Source organism: Bos grunniens, chromosome 5 (assembly GCF_055505025.1).
Source record: "Bos grunniens cultivar Pamir isolate PY7600 chromosome 5, Bosgru_T2T1.0, whole genome shotgun sequence".
NCBI lineage: Eukaryota > Metazoa > Chordata > Mammalia > Artiodactyla > Bovidae > Bos > Bos grunniens.
This window is the reverse complement of record NC_141169.1, coordinates 105,079,466-105,101,476: the sequence shown is the minus strand read 5'-3', so window position 1 is coordinate 105,101,476 and position 22,011 is coordinate 105,079,466. Positions and strand designations below refer to the sequence as shown.

General features: G+C 50.3%; 1 protein-coding gene across 37 annotated transcripts; it reads right to left on the bottom strand.

Moving 5' to 3' along the window:
• Positions 1-91: 91 nt before the first annotated feature.
• ZNF384 (zinc finger protein 384) lies at positions 92-20,013 on the bottom strand. 37 transcript variants are annotated; one of them, XM_086402205.1, is made up of 14 exons: positions 19,781-19,920; positions 19,518-19,581; positions 18,564-18,623; positions 13,373-13,453; positions 11,993-12,063; positions 11,510-11,747; positions 11,226-11,273; positions 10,686-11,025; positions 9,747-9,839; positions 5,567-5,791; positions 4,695-4,877; positions 3,186-3,264; positions 2,170-2,328; positions 92-1,425 (listed from the first exon to the last, which is right to left on the bottom strand). In XM_086402205.1, the coding sequence occupies exons 5-14, from the start codon at positions 12,056-12,058 to the stop codon at positions 1,024-1,026; spliced, it is 1,833 nt and encodes a 610-aa protein (XP_086258331.1). In that variant the 5' UTR covers positions 12,059-12,063; positions 13,373-13,453; positions 18,564-18,623; positions 19,518-19,581; positions 19,781-19,920; the 3' UTR covers positions 92-1,023. The 37 variants fall into 37 exon arrangements, with proteins under 37 accessions (XP_086258331.1, XP_086258328.1, XP_086258366.1 ...); XM_086402202.1 differs by lacking the exon at positions 13,373-13,453; XM_086402240.1 differs by lacking the exons at positions 13,373-13,453; positions 19,518-19,581 and adding an exon at positions 9,359-9,423 and having other exon boundaries at positions 19,781-19,893.
• Positions 20,014-22,011: the final 1,998 nt, after the last annotated feature.

Below are 22,011 nucleotides of genomic sequence, written 5' to 3'. Positions count from 1 at the left end.
GACCAAAAAAAAAAAAAATGTTGCTGGCCAGGAGACAGGGTGGAGAAAAACAAAAAGGGGACAAAAATAAACAAAACATCAAATATGAAAATTCTGAGATAATGCATTTATAAACACAGAAATGGTTACAACAAAGATGGCCGTGATGAGTGGATATATATATATATTTATATATATATATTTATATATAAATCCGTGTCCGGCAACTGACCGTGGCACCTAGGGAGCTAAGTCCAGTCTTTGCATTTGCCCTGAACTCTCCCTTCTCTGCAGCAGTCCCTTGTGGGGTTTCTTAAGGAACCCACAGCTCCTTAGGCTGGGGATTGGGAGACAGAGCACAGGGCCTCGGCTGGCAGAGAAGAGGAGAGACTCCAAGGAAAACCATAACCCACACTTCTAAGCCACCTTGACCATTTTGGGGATCTCTGGCCCCTTGGGGACCACATCTCAGCCCTTGATCCCCCACCCCCAGACCTCTTTCCTGTATTAGGTAGAAGTGAAGTGAGGTCATGAGGGAAAGAAAATGGCTCCCAGGGAGAGGGGCACGGGAGGAACCTCTGTTCCTTCGCAGGCAAGAGTAGAACAGGAGGCTGGATGCATTTAGGACTCCCTCCTCTCTGACATCTGGGAGGGCCAACCTCTAGTCCTCTTATCAGCCCGAGCTTGGAGGATCACGAGGGTGAGGAGAGAGTAAGTGCCCCGCTGGAATAGTCTCTATGAGGTCATAGCAAACCCCTCCCCTGAGCACCAACCCCCAATTTTAAAAGCTATGCTTAGGCAGGGAGGCTGCCGGATTACGCTACCAGCTCAGTACTCCTCTGCCCATCGGGAGGGCTGACGTTCCTTCTGAAGAGGAGCTGAGAATAAGGATGGTATCCTGGGAAGGAAGGCTGCGCCTGAAGCCCAAGGAGGTGGAGCTGTGGCCTGTCAAAGAAGAAGAGGACTTTTCCCACCGGGAGGAGCTGGAGAAAGGAGGGACCGGCTCTTCCTCCCCCTCTTCCCAGTGGCCGGCAGCACAGGTCTCTACGAGCTGGCCAGGTGCTCCACCTGGATGGTGCTGGTGGTGACGGTGAGGCAGATGTCCTTGTGATGCTCCGCCGTCTTATAGGGCGTCAGGTCAAAGGAACACTGGGGTGGAGGGTTCGGGTTGCTGTCCCCGCCACCCCCACCCTGGGGGGCTGCCCCAGGGGACTGGAAGTGTGGTGGCTGTGGCTGCTGTTGCTGTGGCTGCTGCGAAGCCTGAGAGGCCTGGGCTTGGGCTTGGGCCTGGGCTTGGGCCTGGGCCTGGGCTTGAGCTTGAGCTTGGGCTTGGGCCTGGGCCTGGGCCTGGGCCTGGGCCACCGCTGCTGCTGCCGCCGCCGCCTGCACCTGCTGCTGGAGATCAGGAGGGTTGTGTTTGCGCATGTGTTTCATCAGGTACGTTTCCTGGGGGAGATGGAAAAGGAGTTGAGGGGAGGAAAGAAGGGCTGTTATTTTGCTTTAAATGGAACAACATGGATACAGAGGTATTCTGGAACCTCACAGGTTCTCCCCTGAAGCCACTTTCAGGGCTCACTACTGGGTGGACAAGAGAGGGGGACCTTTATAGAGTCACCGTGGGCATTCATCTGGCACAGGGAACGCTGTCATTTTCTCCAAGATCTCTTAATGGAACAACTTGAACACCTTTTTCTGGAATCTAATGTGTGTGTGTGTTAAGTCGCTTCAGTGTCTTGACTCTTTGCAACCCCATGGACTGTAGTAGCCCACTAGACTCCTCTGTCCATGGGATTCTCCAAACAATAATACTGTAGTGGGTTGTCATTTCCTCCTCAAGGGGAGCTTCCCGACAAAGGGACAGAACCCACGTGTCTTACATTTCCTGCGCTGGCAGGCAGGTTCTTTACCACTTGCGCCACCTGGGAAGCCCCGGAGTCTAATGAAGAGGTCTAACTAAAATCTCATCTCTCACAATTTCAAGGTGCTTTCTTTTGTCTTATGTCTAAGGAAAATGAAGAGTCACTGCTGAGCGGTGGACCTAAGCTTAAAGGACCAGGCATCCTCTACATTTCTCAGCTCTGCGTCTTTTCACTTCGGTTCTCTTTCCTGATCCTTCCAAGTTGGAGCAAGGGAGGGGGCGTGGTCACAGGTGCGGTGCAGCACCTTCAGGGGGGTGGGAGGAGTGCTCACCGACGTGTACGCCCGGCTACAGATGGTGCAGGTGTACACCTTGGCATGCTTCACTGTGTGCGTGGACAGGTGCACCTCCAGCGAGGTCGCGTCTGTGTACGCCCGGTGACAATTGTGGCACTTGAAGGGTTTATCTTTGTTGTGCTGCCGCCTGTGGGACTGAGAAAATGGGGAGAAATCAGGATAGATGTGCCAGACTCTGCCCTCCTGCCTCCTCAACCTTAATGGAAGGCCCTGAGTTTGGCCCCAGGACTCTTGACCTCTGCTTCTGTCCACAGACACTAGAAACCACTTCAGATGAAACCTCAGGAGGCACCAGCTAAAGGAAGCAGCACCCATAGGGCAGCAAGCACCAGGATCCCAAAAGTCAGACTGGCAGCTACGCCGGGGCCATTTATTCAGTGCGGAGATTGCTGGAGCACACCAAGACCTCTCAGGGGGCTGCATAGAGATAACATAATGTCTAATATGGAATAGAATAAATGCAGCACAAAGAGAGTCCCTCCATCTTTCAGTGAGCCAGATGTTACAGAAGGAAGCATAAAAGTAAAACAATGCCATTCTTCTAAATTTTCTTTTTGGTGGGCAATGGGGGAGGATTTAGAGATGTTTATGCTGATGTGCAACAAGGTTTGTTATTTTAATTTTTTTAATTTTTAAAATTTATTTATTAAAAATCTTTTACCTGAGCCACACAGCACGTGGGATCTTAGTTCCCTGACCAGGGATCAAACCCACACCCCCTGCATTGGCAATGCAGTCTTAACCACTGGACTGCCAGGGAAATCCCTGTTTGTTACTTTTATAAACAAATTACCAAACAGTTTTTCAGTTTGATAATCTCTGTAATTAGATATGATTACCCACGTCAACAAAAGCTCTTTGGGTTCCTCGATGACTGTTAAGAGTGTAAAGGGTCCTGAAAAAGTTTGGGAACCACTGGCTGGTGACACAGCACCTCAATCCCCAAGACTCAGGCCAAGTCTCAGGCCTTGTGTGGAGGGTGGAGCAGTTACCTGCAGGTTGGAGAGCTGTGTGAAGGCTTTCTCGCAGCCTGGGTGTGCACATTTGTATGGCCTGTCCCCAGTGTGGATTCTGCATGGGATGAGAGGAGAAAGGGAGAGGACGTCAGCGAGGCCGCTCAGGAACCAGCGCCTCAGCAGGCCTACTTGGGGAACACGGCGCGGGTCTCCAGGAAGCGCCAGCTCAGGCCACGGGCCCAACTTCTGCTTGCTGCCCATGCCACACGGCTCAAGCTGGGCTCCTTTGCGGGGCTGGGGGCGGGGAAGGCTGGGGGCCTAGCAGCCAAGGGACAGTCAGGCCACAACCTGGCAGCTGAGGCAGCTCCCACAGCAATCATCCCTCATGAATGTTCAGAAACGTAAGATAAACAAAACAGTGAGAAGAAACACAAGACACTTCTCCCATGGTCCCCAACACACAGCCAGAAACCATCACTTCAACCTTAGCACCACTCCCAGAGAAAATTCTGGTGTCAAAGAAGAGCACAGAGTTACGCGAACCGTGAAGGGCAACGTGACACAGGAAGCTCCTGGGGTTCTGCCTAGTTCTGCCCTCACAGTAGGAAATGCCCAGGTTAGTACAAATCTGATCGCTTCAAACACCACAGGGCCCTATGCTGAGGTGAGCCAAGGACTTGAGGGTCTCTAGATCCCTGCTCCTTGGCAGGGACTTCAGAAGCATCTCTGTGACCAGCTGCTTTTTGAGACCATGGGTGTAAAAATCCTGAAAACCTCGCAGGATGCGTCTCCTTGTGAGGAAAGCCTGATTCCTCCTCTTCGAGAAGCCAGCTGTGGGACCACGTTAAGGGGAACTGCCACCTCCAGAAACAGCCGGGAGAGGAGGCCTATGGCCAGCAAGACCCTGGACTCCAGCTCAACTTGATCCCATCGAAGGTCATCAGGTCTTCCAAACGCAGGCTCACCTCCTCCCGGCTACTCGAGGATCACGGGACAAACTGCACATCATGGGGTGGGAGCCTTTTCGTTTCATTGTGCACATTTGGCATGTGTTCTGTTCTGTACTCCTGGCCTCCCTGGGAGCCTTGCGTGGTGCTGTCGGTGTCGCCAGGCTGGTAGCTGGCTGAAGTCTCATTCTACCTCCTGTTCATAGTTGGTGCCCAAGGGCTAGAGGGACAGTCTTCTCCAACCAAATGTCCTCGAGGAGAAAATCTTGGCAGACATGTGCACGTTCCAGGTTGTCTCCAGGCAGGAGGATGAGAGAAGGACTTGTCAGCTATGCTCCCAGCGGGTTTCCTCCTCCCTCAGATCAGGGAATGGCCCAGTCATTGCGTCTCCTCGGCACTGCTTCTGACCCACAAAGGCAGATCTCTGAATGTCCACCGGTGTCTCCAGTCTTGCGTGGTCTTCCTCCCCGGTGCCAGCTCTCTCCTCCAGCCGGGTCTCTCCCCCGCCCCCCGCATGCGGGTTGTTGTGTGTGTCCGGGGCGGGGGTGGGGAGGGCATGCCAGCGGGGCGGGGGCAGTAGCCCGCCACTCTCCCTTACCGTGTGTGCTGCTGGAGGTGGGAGAGCTGGCGGAAGGCCTTCTGGCAGTAGGAACAGTTGTAGGGCTTGGCCCCCGAGTGGATACGGAGGTGCTGGGCCAGGTAGGAGGTGTTGGCGAAGGTCTTGGAGCAGTGCGGGCACTTGTGGGGCTTGATGATCTCCGTGTGCACCTTGGAGTGGATCCTGCCGGAGAGGAGAGGAGGGAGGGGGAGGAGGGAGCGGCTCGACACCACGGGCTCAGCTCTCCGCTGGGTGCAAGGATGCTGCTTGATGGACGAGAGCACCCCGCCTCCCTCCCCCCGGAGAGGCTGGTGAAGAGGACACCCGCGTCTACGCTGCTGCTGATCTTAAATCGGTGGCTAGAATGGCAGTGAGATGATGAAGAGCGGCACCCCTGGCTCCAGTAACCTTAAAGAATTCCGGCGCGTCAGCCCTCCGCTTTGGGCCAAGGTCACACACTCACCACGGAAACCCTGCTTCCACACAGTAATCTGAACAAAGACCACCACCGCCTGCTGCCCATGGACCTGAGGCTGAACGCGCACCTTCGCTCTGACCTGAAGTATATAGTAAGAGCAGGGCCTGCTCTGCAGAAGATTTCCAAACACAGACACAGAGAGAAACCGCACAGATGGGTCCAGTCTCTGGGGCCAGAGAGCACAAGTCTCCCGGCTCCACCCCGCCTGAGCTGCAGGGACATGTCATTAGTTTTCACAAACAGCAATAGGAGAGTCGAGGCTCCCAGGGGCAAGGTGGAAAGGGACACAGGATAAAAGGTGGAGAGAGGAGGAGGAGGTGCTGGCCACGTGGCCTCAGGGTCCACGCTTGGCAGGGGAGTTGGGGGGGTGGGGGGGTACCGAGAGCAGCCTTACCGGGTGTGCTGCTGGAGATGAGAGAGCTGGCGGAAGGATTTCTCACAGAAGTTACAACTGTAGGGCTTGGCCCCTGAGTGGATACGGATGTGCTGGGCCAGGTAGGAGCTGTTGGCGAAGGTCTTGGAGCAGTGTGGGCACTTGTGGGGCTTGGTCTCGGTGTGGGACTTGGAGTGGATCTGCATCTCCGACTTCGAGTAGAAGGTCAGGGAGCACATCCGGCACCTGGGCCAAGGGAGGGCAGCGGTTAGGACTCTGTTCACCAAGCGGGAGTGGCTGAGCCCGCCCCTCCGCTGCCAGGGACGCCAACCCCTCTGATCTCTCCTGTGCCAGTCACTCCACAGGCCCTCCAGATGAGGGGCTCTATTTTATCTATCCTGACAGCCTACACTTTCAACACAGCCCGGCACAATGTGAGTATTTAATTCAAGTGTTTGCTTAATGCCTGGACTCCCCAGTGTGTACATAAACAAGAATTCAACCAAGTGAGACAGGAAAACCTTATGACTAGCCCTGGGCTGACGTGAATTCGCCTCACGCCCATCTTCCTTCTGCCTGTAACTTGATTTCAGATTTTTAAGCGCCCCTTCCTCTAGGGTCCCGTGGCGAAAGGACATCCCTCGAGGAACCCTCCAGCTCCTCAGAGGACAGTGAGGACAAACCGACCAGGTTCCCCAGAAGGACTTTTCTCCTGTCTCCTCAGATTTTCTCCTACTTCCTGTTTGACAGTGAATCTAGATTCCTCCATGGGGTGGAGAAACAGCACGATTACTTGGAGGGGGCCTTCCCCAACCCTGCATCTGGCCTCCACCCTGTATCCAATGTTTCACCCACTACCCCACCCCCAGCCCCTCGCCAGTCACATGAGAACTACTTCTGCAATGAGCCAAGGAAATTGCTGGAGTGGGTTGTACCCCCCAAACGTTCAGGAGAAGAAGACTGGCAAAACACTGAGCTTCCTGCTGAACCTTTGCTTGGCACCAACGCCAGCACCTCAGGTTGACAGCAGGAGCATCTGCGTGAACTTGCACTCATCACCTGAGCTGGCAATCCTTCTCCTACTGACATTGCCCAACAATATCAAATAAGGAGGCCTGTGGGCAAGATAAGTCACAGCTATCTAGACTTTACTGGGGAAAAGCTATGTAGTATCTACGTGAGTTGGAACCCTATCACTCCTGACCAACTCAGCAGCACGTAACGTGGGCTGCCAGCAAGGGCCGCAGCCTGGGAGCCAGGGCAATCTGGACCCTCTGCTCTGGGTCCTCCTTCTCGAAGAGGAGCTCGGGGATGGTGAAGGGGGGGTTCTGCTTTTTTTCTGATCCCAGGAAAATTTTCAGAGAATAATTCAGATGGGGACTAAAAAGAACTCTTGAGCTCCTCAGAGAGGATGAGACTCTAATGAGTTGGGGATACAGTTGCTGTATTGACGCTTCCACTAAAATGCCCATTGGTAAGGCTATTTCTATTCTAGAGTTGCCTGAAAACTCTGAAGGAAATCCAATTACCAGCTGACCAACCCCTTGCTGTTTGTTGTCTGGTATATCCACCCATTGTGTGTGTGTATATGTGTATGTGTGTGTGTATCTTTGTGTGTATGGGCGGGTTGCTGTTTATAGTCAGTAGGGTCCAACGGAAGTCTGGACACCTGGGCTCTAGGCAGGGTTTAATTACAATCCTGCTTGTCAATCTAGACCTCGATTTTCTGGTCTGTAAAATGGAGAGAGAAATATCTGCCCCTCAAAGACCCAGAATGGTCAACAGTAAGCCAAGTGTTCCCCAGTAACAGAACTGCATTAACGTTAGCAGCACCAGTGCTGGACGAGCTCACACTACTCTGTATTTCACTAAGACCGAGGTTAAAAACTAGACACGTTGTCACTTGGAGGAGAAACTGAACTAAAGTTATGAGATTAATTTCCTTCCACCACTAAGATTTCTCAGGCAGGTGGAAAGACACACCCACTCATGTTAAGTCCAATGAAACCTCGTTAGTTTGCGTGTGAATGCTGAACACATAACTGTACCCTTCATCTGGAATTAATTATAAAAAACAGAAACAAGCCTCTTCATCAAAGTTTTCAACTACAGAAGCTCTGCCAAACTTAAATTCATCGAAAATGGACTGGCAACAAAATGTGCCGTCTCCAGAGGGGTAAGTATCATACAGATGATTGTGATAATAACTCAGTACTAAATGGGAGTTAATAGATGTCATTTGCTGTTGTGCCTGAATTAGGCCCTTTAAAAAAAAAAAACACACAACACGTATTATTCATTGATTTGGCTGCACTGGGTCTTCACTGAGGCATGTGGGATCTAGTTCTCTAAACAGGGATCGAACCCGGGCCCCCTGCATTGGGAACAGAGTCTTAACCACTGGACCACCAGGGAAGTTCCTTGAATTAGGCCCTTTAAACACACGGTTTCCACTCCTCACAACAATCTGGCAAGCACTGTCCTGTTTTACAGACAGGAACACAAATGCTCAGAAAGGTGAAGCCATTTGCCATTGGACAACCCATGATTCATTCTCACCTGACCTAAGACTCCTCACTCTAGAAGGGATTGAGGGAGAGCTAGACCACTGCAGCATCTGCCAGAAACATTTAAACACTAAAACTACAGGGAGGCTTAAGTGACCATTAATGTACTTCCATCTCTGAAATCCTCTGAAGCCAAGTAAGTACAAATCTAATGCCAGGTATGTGTGTGAGGGGTTGGGGTTGTGGTGGGGGGAGGGAGAAACCCGACTAGGAGAGCTGTGGCAGTGGGCAGGATAGGAAGGCCAGTGTCCATGTCACCGGGCACACAGCTCCCGAGGCCTCTGTGCACACCTGATGCCACAAGGGTGCCCCTGTGGAGGCATGCAAGGCCACAGCCTTGGTTACAAGAACAGCTTTGAATTAGCGACTCTTTTTTCCCCTAAGATGATCAAAAACATCTGGATATTCAGATTTTCCTCAGAACATTTCCACAGGAGATGAGGGCCAGGATGAATCTTCCCATTTTACAGATGGGAATAGAGAGCAAGAAATAAGTTGACTTGCCCAGAGAAAAAGAACCCAATTCCCTCAACGCCCAGTTAAATGCTATGGACCACAGGAGTGGTTGTGGTTGACCCACACATGGATTTGCAAACGCGATTCTTCACGATTAAAAAGATTCCTCTGGAACCTCCGAGTTCTGAGTTTCTGAAACAATTCCATTTACCTATAACACAGTTGTGGTGTTGGTTTAGTTTCTCAGTCGTGTCTGACCCTTTGTGACTCCATGGACTAGAGTCCGCCAGCCTACTCTGTCCATGGAATTTCCGAGGCAAGAATACTGGAGTGAGTTGCCATTCCCTTCTCCAGGGGATATTCTCAACCTAAGGATTTAGTCCCCCTTAAATTCAGAGTTCCCTTTAGCACCTGGAGGTGGGGCTGGTCAAGAATTCCAAAAACACTGTGAGTATGGAAGTCCTGTCACGGCTGCCCTCCAATTGTAAGCTCACATTTCTTTGCACATGCAGTGTGAGAAGTCCAGAAATGGCTCTCATGTGGGTCCAGAAAGCACATGAGAAACCACAGCAGAATCAGAGGACCCCGATCCCTGTGAAGGGCCCCCCAGTGTCAGGGAGTCCTCCCATCACTTCTTCAAGGAATGAACTCATTGAGCTGTGGCTCAATGTCACAATGACCTCACTTTAAGCAAATACATAAAAACCCAGATTTGTACAAAATAAAAGGGATTTTCATTTTATGAAATATATAAAACGATGCCTTTAAATGAATCAAGCTTGTCAAGTACCTTTATGATATGACATGATGTAAACATTTTTCAGGAACACTTTTACTGTATAAAGTAGGGTACACCTGCAATAATAAAGCTGCAGTGAGCTTTCAGGTTATGAGCTGGAATTCTGCAGTGCTCAATACTTTCTGCAGAGCACAGCAACACTCCCCTCATTCTGATTTACAAAGAAGACTTTTAAACGCTCTGAACTCTCCATGATAGAAATGTACAACACATAAAAAATAAATAAATGCTACGTGATGACCATTTCTTATCTGTTTTGAAGTTCCCAACATTTCAAATCTTATCTGATAAATACTCCCAACAACTGGGAGGCATAAACAGAATTCTCCCCATTTTACAGATGAGGAAACTGAGGCCCAGAGAGGGGAAAAGGACTTGCCCAGGGTCACACAGCAAGTTCGTGGTGGAGCCGGGAACTGAATCCATGAGCCCAAGGCTCTGTCCATTTCCTGTGCCGCAGTTCCCTTCGCTCCTAAAATGGGAACAACATTGCCCATCTCGGTACGCTAAGGACAGACCCAGTCTCCCAGCCATGCATGTCTGCCCATCTGCGTCAAAGCTTCGACAATGGTTATTCCACTCTGTACACTGGGGCTAAACTCCCCGAACCCTCTAGGGCCCTTGATGGTTCTCAAGGGGAATAAAAGATTTCCAATTTTCAAAGGGTAGGGAGTTCAGATAATGTAACCATTTTCATATAGTATAACATGCAAATATGCTTAGAATGCTTTTTGGCAATGGGCAACTTAAAGGAAGTAGGAGATGAAAAGAACTTCCATAATGAGAAGGTGAGCAAACAGCCATTTAACAAGCGAATATTCCACAGGGGGGAGGGGAGGGAATCCTATTTGCTCCATCTTTTAAAACAGACCCCTCCCATCATCCCGTCATCCCAACCATGCAGGGTCAGGCAGGCTCAATGCTCAAACAGGGCCCACAAACTGGTGGATGGAACACAGGTTAAGGTTAGCTGTTTAACCAGAAAAGTTTCTTGGAAAAAAAGGAATGGAAAATGTAGAAAGCAAAAAGGAGATGGAGACAAGAGTCTTGAACCTAGTCTAAAGCCTCGTAACAAAACAAATTCCATTATGTCACCCCCAATAAGTCAATGCTGACAACCCCCAAAAATGAAGGGGCAAAATGGGTCTGCCTCCTGGGGAAGAGGCCCCAGAGAAGGGCCAGCAGCCTCATCTTCCTCCCCCTCAACTGAACACCTGACATGCACATGGATCTGAGGTGGAAGCTGCCAGAGCGCTGAGCCCAACAGGGCAGGGAAGCTGAGAGAGCGGCACCCACTCCAGCCCCCTGCCACCCTTACCTGTAGGTCTTGCCGTCTTTCTGATGGTCATCGTCGTCCTCAGGGGAGAGGACATAAGGGTCGTTCATCTCCGGCAGCCCTGACTCCAGCATCCGCTTCTTCTTTCGGCCCCGGGGGGGCTTAGCGGCCACCACAGTGCCGCCACCGCCACCTCCGCCGCCGCCGCCTTCCTCGGTGAGGGTTGATGCTACCTTCTTAGAGAGGTCAGGGACCACCTGCAGGGCTTGTGAGCCAGGGGGAAGAGCTGAGACAATCATGGGAGCCGAGATGGGGAAGGTCTGAGCTGACGTGGCTGTGGTCACGAGGGAGCCTGAGGGGGACGTGATAACCAGGCCAGGACCTAGGATTGCGAGAAAAAGGAGATGGTGTCATGTTGTCTGGTCCTCACCCTGGTCCTACTTCATTTTCCCCAGATCATTGTCTACGTAGCCCCTCACCACCGTCCCCCCACCCGGAGTATACAGGAAACCCCAAACCCTGTAGAAAAACAATGGTCTCCTAACCCCTGTCCCCACCCCGCCCGGTAACAGTGAGATTTACCCCTTGATTGACTCCCTTCTCTTCTCCACCTCTGAGAACAGGAGACTCCTTGATTCAGAGAAGGAAAGAATGTCACCTCCTCAAAGGCAGGGACCGCATCTTCTACTTCTTTGTATCCCCCACAATGCCTAGCGCATTGCTAGGCACACAGTAGGCACTTAATAAAGATTTGATTGAGGAATCAAAACACGTATCCCACTCCCCATGTCCCCGGCGCCCTCCAGCCTGGGGTACTGATCGCGGAAGATCAACACCTCAGATTGGAGAAGAGTGGAGGTGCTCACCGGCGGTCATCAGTCCTGTTGACGGCACGGGGACCACCGTGATGTTCTGGGTGACCGATGCCTGGCTGTGTGGGGTCAGCTGGTCTGACTTGGACTCTGTGTCCATGCTGATGCCCGAGGGCAGGGACACCGAGGCAGGCACTGTCAGCAAGGTGGGGTAGTGGGGAGGAGCCAGCCCACAGCCCTTCTCTGGCAGCAGCTGATCCTTCATCTTGTTGATAAACATTGTGTTCTCAATCTGAAAGGAAAGGAAGGAGACAGCGGCCTGTGAGGGAGGGTCCAGCCTGCATGCTCCCTTGGCACCCTGCTCCGTGGAGACCAAAAGACGGGGGTTAATAGCTGCGCTTCCAGAGATTAGCTGAGTGGAAACGCTATATAATCCTGGGGAGACAGCATAGGATTTATCTTGCTTCAGCATCCACAGTCACAGAACTCGCTACTCGGAGCTGACAAAAGTACACAAGGGAGCCAACCACCACCTACCTGTCCTGAGACCGTGGGGATTGAAGGCCAGAAGTACGGGTTAGAATTGAAGTGAGATTCTTCCATTCTACCTGAAGATGGAAAGAGACACCACGTCACAGGCAGGAATAACTTGAACCAGCTCAGCAGTGGGGAGAGGAGCAGAGGAGCTCCTGGTCTCTTCCCACAGGGCTGGGAACAAGCCCTCAGACCTGGCACACGGGTCCCTGCGCTCAGGGCCCTTGGCACTACATCCGCATCCAACCGGAGCTCCCAGGATCAGATGCTGGGGAGAGAGCTCATTTACCCACACAGTGCTTCCTGTAGCCCCAAGAAACAGAACTGGTATTGCTTTCTTTAGTGACAAGAAGAGAAAGTGAAGTCATGGGCTTCCCTGGTGGCTCAGTGGTAAAGAACCTGCCTGACAAGGCAGGCAACACGGGTTTGATTTCCGGTCTGGGGAAGAACCCTCATGCTACGGGGCAACTAAGCCTGAGCGCCACAGCTACTGAGCCTGTGCTCTAGAGCCTGGGAACCGCGACTACTGAGCCCAGGTGCCCCAGAGCCTGTGCTCCACAGCAAGAGAAGCCACCTCAATGAGAAGCCCAAGCACCACAACCAGAGAGTAGTCTCCGCTCATCGCAACTAGAGAAAAGTCCCTGTAGCAACAAAGGCCCAGCGCAGAGAAAAATAAATAAAATAGTATACTAGAAATTAAGAAGAGAGAGAAACTGAAGTCTTTCCATGAGAGAGGAAGGCAGGGGCCCATGTACACACAAAGCAGATCACTGATCAGGTTGAAAAGAGCTGGGGCATCTATCCTTGTTCCTCTCCCTTCATCCCTCAAATCCATCTCCTTGAAATAAAAAAAATTCCAAGGGTTCCAATCCACATGTCTATAGGTCATATAGTTTGAAAAGGTTCTTGGTCAGAACACAAAATGCCCAAGAAAATTAAAGAATGAAACTGATGAGAATCAGAATCACAGTATTTTGGGGCTCCATATGATATCTGGGAGCCACGCCCCCACAGATCTCCTCAGGGTGTAAGAACAAACTCAGTGCTGCACTGGGTACCACACACCCTGGACTGAGCAGCGAGAACATGCGGGAATCAGTTTGTTCTTTAAACATATATTTGTCTACACTGGGTCTTAGTTGTGGCTCGAGGGACCTTTGTTGCAGCATGAAGAATCTTCAGTGGTGGCATGCGGGATCTAGTTCCCTGACCGGGGATCAACCACAGGACGGTGGAGTCTTAGCCACTAAGCCACCAGGCAAGTCCCTGGAGTACGCAGTTTTAAAAGGGGTGTTAGCTCTCACAGTAGCAGCAGGACCCCAGATCGCCACCTAAAAGGATTGAGAACAGGGACTTTGGTGGGCCAGAACACACACACATTACCAGACCTCTCTGGAGTTCTCAAACACTGTGCCTCTACAAGCTCAAGTTCTCTGTGTGCAGATGACACGTAAGCTTAAAACCCTGGGAGTGAGGAATAAGAAAAAAGAAAAGGAATCCCTCAGGATCACACTGGAAGTCACCGACGGGTCTGAAACCCAGGCAAGAGATCCCACCACTCACTTTCTTTCTTGTTACTGTTTTTATTTTTTAAATGTATTGTTTTAATTGAGATGCAGCTGACCCACCGCTTGCTTTCACACTCTGATCACTGTTCCTGGCAAGGCTTAATTTCAGGCTGCTGGTCCACAGTAGCGTCTCAAAAGCCTGGACCAAGGGGACATCCAGGCCAGCAGAAGCAGGTGAAGGGAAAAGAAGAGAGTGCTACGAAGGGACGTGAGGAAAAGCGGAAACAAACATGAACACCTGCTCTGGGCCAAGAGCAATCAAGCTCCAGGAGGGGCAAAAGACTCGCAGGAGGTACTGACTTACAGCCACGGTCCCGCCAAGGACACACTGGAGGTGGACATCAGGGATACCAATAGCTGGAAGGGAGACTGGGCACAGAAACCTGGTCCCAAGAGCTGTTTGACTAGGCAAACCAGGAAAGTTCTCCAACAAAGGAGGTGGAGCCAAAGGATCTCACTCAGACGTAACCCTGTTCCTCAGCCTCTGAGAAGTCTCAGCACACTTACTGCTCTATCGAACAACACTCTCAATTTTCTTAAAACCTGTGAATGGAAACAGAACTGAATTTCAGCCTATTCGTTCCCCAGAAAAGAGAGGACAGGAATGTACCAAATCTGCGGCAATCACAGCTTCACGTGAGAGGCTCAACCTGAAATGCCCCGAGGGTCAAGCACAGACAAACCCTGCTTCCTGAGGTATAAATACAGTAAAATCGGACACTCTCCACCCAGGTGCTACCCACTTGCCCACCCGTGCTGGTTTATGGAGGGAGGGCCCTCTGCAGGCATTGGAAATTGAGAAACAATGAGATCCCAGCATCAGGGGATCCAATCTGGCCCAGCTTTGGGGAGAGGCAGGGGCCACATCTTGAACTTGTTTCCCAACTCTATAACACAGGGCCCATCTTCTAGTAAGCAATTTTGTACTTAACGAATCCAGTGACAGCAGCCAGATCTTGAAAGTCATGCCCAGGGCTTCAACTTGAACCTAAGCCCCCATCCGTCTTTCTGGCTGAGAGAGAGGCTGGTGAAATAGACAAGGGTGGTGACTATGCTGGAAACGAAGTAGAGAATTAGGCTGGCAAGTAAAGGAAAGGTGGGTCTGGGACTTTCCTGGCGGTCCAGTGGTTAAAAATCTGCCTTGCACGCAGGGAATATGGGTTCGATTCCTGGTTGGGGAACTAAGATACCACGTCTCGGAGCAACTAAGCTCGCACCACAAGTACTGAGCCCACACGCCACAACTAGAGAGTCTGCAATGCAACAGAAGATTCCACATGGCGCAAGGAAGATCCCCAGTGCCTCGACTATGACGGTGCACCCAAACAAATAATAAATACATAAAATTTAAAAAGAATGTTTTTAAATAAAGGAAAGGAGGGTCTAATTATAATTTCCCCCTAAAGAATCAAGGAAGTCAACTCATATGGATGTGAAAATGTAAGAGGGAGGAACTGAGAGCCTGAAAACAGGTTTTCCTCCGACAGGATTCCTGCGCACGAGGCCCCCTGTACCTCCAAACTACATTCATTCACAGTGTCCACCGGGGGCTCTGGAGAAGCGGTTTCTGGGTCAACCGTGGCCTGTCAGTTCTTACACAGGGGTGCCAAGTGATCTGGTGGACGGTATCACCACCGCCATTAGCATTGACTAAGTGCCAACTGTGTTCAAGAAACTGTTCAGAACACTTTACAACCATCACACCATTTAATCCCACAACAATTTAATGAAGCAGGATCCCGCAATCCCTATTTTTTTTTTTTCTTAAAAATTTTTATTGAAATAGTTATTTTTAATGTGATGTTACCCATTTTTCAAATGAAGAAACTGGAGGTAAATAGTAAACAGCAGAGCAGAAATCTGAACCCAGGACCAAAGAGCAAGCTGGGAAAGGGTCCTAGGTGAGACCAGCTCTAGTACGTGCTCTCTCACACTGCGGGTGATTCACAACTCAAAATTTAGACCATTTCCAGGGATGGACTATACATTGTGCAGGTAGTTCCCAATAAATGCTTTTAAAAATGGAAGTTTTCAGGGAATTCCCTGGCAGTCCTGTGGTTAGGACGCTGCACTTTACTGCCATGGGCCTGTGTTTAATTTCTGGTTGGGGAACTAAAATCCCAGAAGGCCCGGCTCAGCCAAAAACAAACCCCAAAATGAAGTTTTCAATGACGCAAAATGCAGTGAAAGACGATATTCACCTGGCCACCAAGATAAGGGATTTTAGAATGATGGAGTCTGAGTTAAAAGACCAGACAAATGGAATACAGGTCCCTCCAACCCCTTACCTCATACTCTGTTCTCTCACTCTGCTCTAGTCCTTAAAAGAACAAAGCTGCAGATCAGAACCATGGCTGTTCCCAAGACAGCATGATAAACGTTGACTGTGGGCTTCTGATAAACATATTGGCCCAAAAAGGGGGTACACGGGGAGCCCTGCTCACCCAACTAGAAGCAATACTTGCCGGCAGGGTGACACCTGAGAAGGGTCAACACTGTCCTGATGAGGCCGACTTACATCTCTGTATCCTTGACCTGAGATCAGACAGAGGCCAAGAAGGAAAACTGCTGCCAGAAGACATGTCAACGGCGCCCCCTGGGGTTGTGTCACAGGGTGCCCCAGCCAGTGCCAGGTCACTCAAATACCTGCCAACTGTTGTTTGACCCCTTCTCCTTTCAACTGTCTATGGTGCATGAAAGAATTTCCACCAAACCATCCTGACATCCAAGCAGGCGCATGTCAACAGTCTTAAAACCCAAAGAAGATAATGATATTACAGAGAAACTTTACCTCCATACAGAGTGCCAGGTTTTTTTGGTTGTTGTTGCTTCTTTTGCTTATTTTTTGTTTTCTATTTTGGCTGTGCTAGGAAGCTGGTGAGATCTCAGTTCCCAGACCAGGAATAGAACCTGGGACATGGAACTGACAATGCCGAATCCTAACCACTAGACCACCAGGCAATTCCCCATAGAGCAGCACTAATTTTGATGATTATGCCAAAATATTAAAAACAAAAGCAAACAGAATAGGTGACCCTAGAGTGGGAAGGAAGGGGAAGACTTCTATCACAGCCCCAAAGTGCAGGAAAGAAGGAAAACACAATACATGGAAAGATGTTGGCAGACTGAAAATTTGCCAACTTTACTTTAATTTAAACTTTACTACTGCACCATGCCTCCACTGTTCATCAGTGAGAAGTTGGAGAGCACGTTTTTTTTCAAGAGGTTCAGGAAACTACATATCCCTCTTCCAATCTCAAAAGAAATCTTGGAAGACCGAGGAAGTGAAAACAACATTCTCTCACCCAACCAACCTTTAGGAAATCATGAAATGTACCAACCAAATTTAGTAGCAAGAGGATGGACCGAGGAATCAAGGCTTCCAGAATCTGCATCTGGCCCTGCACATCAGTGGATGACTCTGAATAATTTACTACTCAACTAGGTTTCTACTTGGGTAGAGGATGGAAGAGTATAACCCCCGTAAAACAAATTCATAAGACATATGGAGATGAGATGGAGACAACACAAAAAAGAATAAAATGCTCAAAGTATTCCTAAAAAGAAGAGAGTTGAGAAATACATCCACGTAATGAGGACTAGTAGTGACAATTAGCAGAAGTTACATAAAAGTTCCATAATTACAAAGGATCTATCCCAAAGTCTCAGAACTATAGCCTCCAGCTTACTAATGACCAACTAGAAGCACTAACAAGAGAGATGCAAAGAATAACTAAGTTGAATTCAACTACAGAAAGAACCTGACACATGGATCTCAGACACTCATTAACTGTTCCAAGATGCACAACTGCAGAAAGGTTGCAATATTAGTTAAGAACTTGAAGTGAAGAAGCACCAGGATCATTTTTCGTCACTTATGAGACAAATCTTTTTCTCAAGTTATAAGGGCCTTCGAGAAGGGCCATCCCAACAGGATTTGGGACCCTCCTACCATGAACTCTTCCAACTACAAAATAATTCAGAACAGGTTTATCCCAACTCTACTGGGAAAGACCAGCACACCAGGCCCAGAAAGACCGACAGAACCTCAAAGCCGGCAACCTTCTACCCTAGGCACCACTGGATCACTGCACCTACGTCCTGCAGGAAGGACACCATAGTGGTTCTCCTTGCCTTGCCTATTCCACCAGTAACTGACAGGCCTGGACAACATGAGGCAAGAAAGAAAAAAAAGGCTGGAGATGAGAGAATACGCACCTAATATTTAATCATCAATTTGGCTCAGAAACCTACAGGGGAATACATTTTATAAACCAGCCTGGAACTGGTTCTCAGAAGACATCTCTAGAATTATAAGCTCTTTGGGGTTGATATATTGTCATTTTCCGACCACCTGAAACCCAATTACTATCAAGCCTCCTATTCTGAATTCTTTCAGACCTACTTCTGGAATCCATTCCATACAGTTTTATCCATTTTTATTTCAAACTACCCACAAATCAGTTCTTTTCCCCCCAAAACTTCACCCTGCTATATATCAAATTCAAATAACCCCTTGTCACAGGCTGAAATCACCCACCAGATCCCCTCCAAACACTCATGCAATGTTAAGGACACAAACTCCACTCCAAACTCAGTTCTGCTTGTTCCAAATACATGAAGGCGATTCCCTAAGCTATGCCACAAAGGCTACACTGGCAACTAGGGCCCATGTGTCCCCAAAGCAGAATAAATCTCTCCTTTAGAAACAGTGCAACGCTTAGTGCAACTGCTTAGTGATTTCACTTGAGCATTTCCCAACTCATTCGTGATGAGGACTGGTGGGAATGGAAGGTGATGGTTACAGTGGCAACTTTCTGCACAGAACTTCCTGGGTATCCTCAAGAGATAACAGGAAGAGGCTGATTTTTCTCCCACAGCAAACCCCAGGATTACAATTGCTATTACTTGAAAATTTCTGTCACGTTGTCCAAAAAAGGCCTATTTGATGATGACCCCCCTTCTCCCCCCAAACCAGAAAAGCCATTAACCCCAAATTGTCTTACCCTCTCTCTCTCTTCCTCCTGTCGTCTTATTCCTTGTCCTTTCCAGGGCTCCTGAACTTTCTGTAAACAAATTGTCGGGGTTACAGGGGCCGGTGAGGATGCAGCCACCAAGGAACTGTGGAGAAGCTCAGGAATTCTTTGACTGTCAGCACTCAAGACTGGAGGGCAGGCAGATCCCTCACCCCACCCCAACCTACAGATCCAGAGATGCAAGGATACAGTAACAGGAGTGCAGAGCCACCCTCTATGTGGATACAAGGAAAACAAACCCAATTCCCAGCAACTGAGAAGAACTCTACCACCACTGTGTGGGTTCCACCCCTGGGCTCAGACACTGGTTCTTCTTAGTTCCCGGGGGGCGCCCAGGTGATCAAGGGTCAGAGAACAGAAGAGTTGGAAGAAGAAAAGGGTCCCTGCCTCTCGAGGGTTGACTCAGAAGGCAAAGCTGAGGACTGGGGGGATGCACAAGGCCTTGTGTCAGGCACAGTGCCAGCTCAGGCCCAGGCACTTCCTCTGGCCTCCCCCCACTCTGTGAGGACTTCGCCCCTGCCTACCCAAGGCCCTGCGCCAAGAAGTACCTCCCTCAGCCTGCACAGTGGTCTAGCTACAGGAGTCCCCAGCTGTGCCCTAAACACCTTCTCTGCCTTGGGACAGCCCCTGGGCGCCTTCTCCTGAGGTCGCCCACCACCCGTTCCTCAAAGACCCTTCTTTGGGACGCCCCTCCTTCCCCTCCAGGGAGCTGAACTCTGCCACCCACCAGACAGACACCCGCCCCCTAAACCCCCCCATTCCTCCCCATCGCCCGCTCCTCCACAACCACTTCCGGTTCCGGGACGGACACACGTACAGTCCCATCGTGGACCCCCCCTCTTCCCCGCCCCCCCCCAAGGAAAAGGGGAGGGGGAAGGAGCAGAGAGCTCGGCGCGCGCCGGCTGCAGCGACGGCGAGACTCACCAGGCGGCGGCGGCGGCTGCGGCGGCGCCAGAGCCGAGCCAGAGCGCGGGAGGGGCGGTGTTTGCTGGGAAGGAGGGAGCCGAGTGCGGTGGGAGGACCCGGAGGGGGCGAGGGGAGGGGAGGGCGTCAGGCGAGCGCGCGGGCACGCACTTTAGGCGCGAGACAGACCCACACACTCACACGCAAGGATCGCGCGCGAGACACCCGCAGGGCGGGGGCGCGAGGCAATGGGTGGCCCCCTCCCTCCCTCCCCTAACACTCACCCGGAAGTGGTGCTGCAGCTCGTGCTCCCGAGAACCCCGATTCCTCCACGCCCCCTCCCTCCCCTCCCTCCCCCCACTGACTCAGAGTTGAGCCGCGGCGGAGAGAAGGCGGGAGCGCCGGAAACGAAAAGGGGGGAGGGAGGGAAATAGCAATGTGGGGGGGCGGCAATAGGGAAAGGGGGGGAAATGCAAAGGTCGAGTCACTTCCGGGAGCGGCTAGAGCACATCCGGCGCGGCCCAGGCTCCAGCACACCCCGGGAGGAAGTTACGACAGGTAGGGGCGGAAGTAGCTTCTGCCCGCCGGACGGGATAGACCTTTCAGGGATGTGACGCCACCGCGGAAGTGAAGGCAGGTTCTGCTAAGGAAGGGGGCCGAACCTTCAGAACAGCGGTCTCGGCTTCCGGAAGGGACTTCTGGGGAAGTGGGAGGGTGGGAACGCGACAGGTTCATGAATTATGCATCAAGGTAGGAGGGGCGGTATGGATTCTTTAAAGACCGGTCCTGGTTCCCTAACCTCAGGGGGCGATAGGCTGACTTAGGGAGTTACCGTTCTTTTTTCTTATACTCTCTCAAGGTTGTCTCAATGCTTTGAATATCCAGGAAAGAAAAAGAATGTGTGAGTAGTTTTCTGAGATCCCTCAGGGCCAAAGAGTAATAACTTCTCCCAACCGTCAGAATCCGATCCCTGCCTGACCACACCCCTTACTCCTTTTGCTTTGGTCTCTAAGTTCCTGTGGCACATCTCCTATCTCCTACTTACGCGACTTTACTTTTAAATACAACAGTCACCTCTCACTGATACTTTATTGTCTGTCCTTCCACCGGAATATCGTCCCCACGAGAGCAAGCACTCTGAATTGTTCACTGCTGTGTCCTCGGAGCCTGGCACTTTATAAGCGGTTGGTGAATGTTTGTTGCATCAGTGAACAATTCATGTGAACGCTCTCAGGAAGCCTTCCTTGGTTGTTCCAACCTGTAAGGGTCCCACGTTCACCAAATTTGAACAGCATTTAGTCCCTGCTTTTTAAAATTATATATATATATATATAGGAGAAGGGCACTGGCAACCCATTCCAGTATTCTTGCCTGGAGAATCTCATGGACAGAAGAGCTTGGGAGGCTACAGTCCATGGGGTCACAAAGAGTCGGACACGACTGAAGCGACTTAGTACGCACACATATATTTGTATGTATATGTGTGTATGTGTTAATCGCTCAGTAGTGTCTGACTCTTTGCGACCCCGTGGATTGTAGCCCGCCAGGCTCCTCTGTCCATGGGATTTTCCAGGCAAGAATAACTGGAGTGGGTTGCCATTTCCTTCTTCAGGGGATCTTCCCGACCCGGAGATCGAACCCCGTCACCGGCATTACAGGCGGATTCCCTACCAGCTGACCCGCCTCCCTGGTGGCTCAGAGATGTGGGCTGTGAAGAGGTTAATCCAAGCAGGGAACCCCATTAGCAATCCTCTTACTGTCCTTCAGCTTAGCCATTTCATTCATTCATGAACAAAATTTATTGGCTTTTATTGTGATTTATGGGGCTTCCCTGGTGGCTTAGCTGGTAAAGAATCTGCCTGCAATGCGGGCCACCGGGGTTGGGTTCTATCCCTTGGTCGGGAAGATCCCCTGGAGGAGGGAACTGGTACCCACTTGGGTGTTCTGGCCTGGAGAATTCCAGGACTATATATTCCTTGGGTTTGCAAAGAGTCGGAAAGGACTGATTGATTTTCACTTTCAATTTCTTTCATGTAACTTTTCAGCAAAATTGTCAGCAGCTCAGGAGAAATTGTCTCATACATGGTACCCTCCCACTACTTTGCTGAGCACACAGTAGATGCTAAATAAATAGATGTTATTTGAATAAATGAATGCTGCCACCAGGCTGCCCCAGATCTGAGCTGAATCCCTCTGGGCTCAGCTCTATTTTGAGTGAAACAGAATCAAAGTGCCTCCTATTAGCAGTAATAGTTCCTTGCCTAGAGATCAAAATAACCTATATAGGAATAACTATAATGCCAAATTTTACAGATAATGAAACTAAGACTGTAAAGACTTGTGATTTTTCCCAAGGTCACAGCAAGGAAGCAGCAAAAGACACATAAAAATAAAAATTTCAATTAAACATTTAAAGAGAAGATACGTATTTTTGGCTTGTAACTGTATCTTTTTAAAAGTGTCTGCTCTCTTAGAGGGAGACTCACAGACTTGGAAAATGGAACTCATAGTTGTC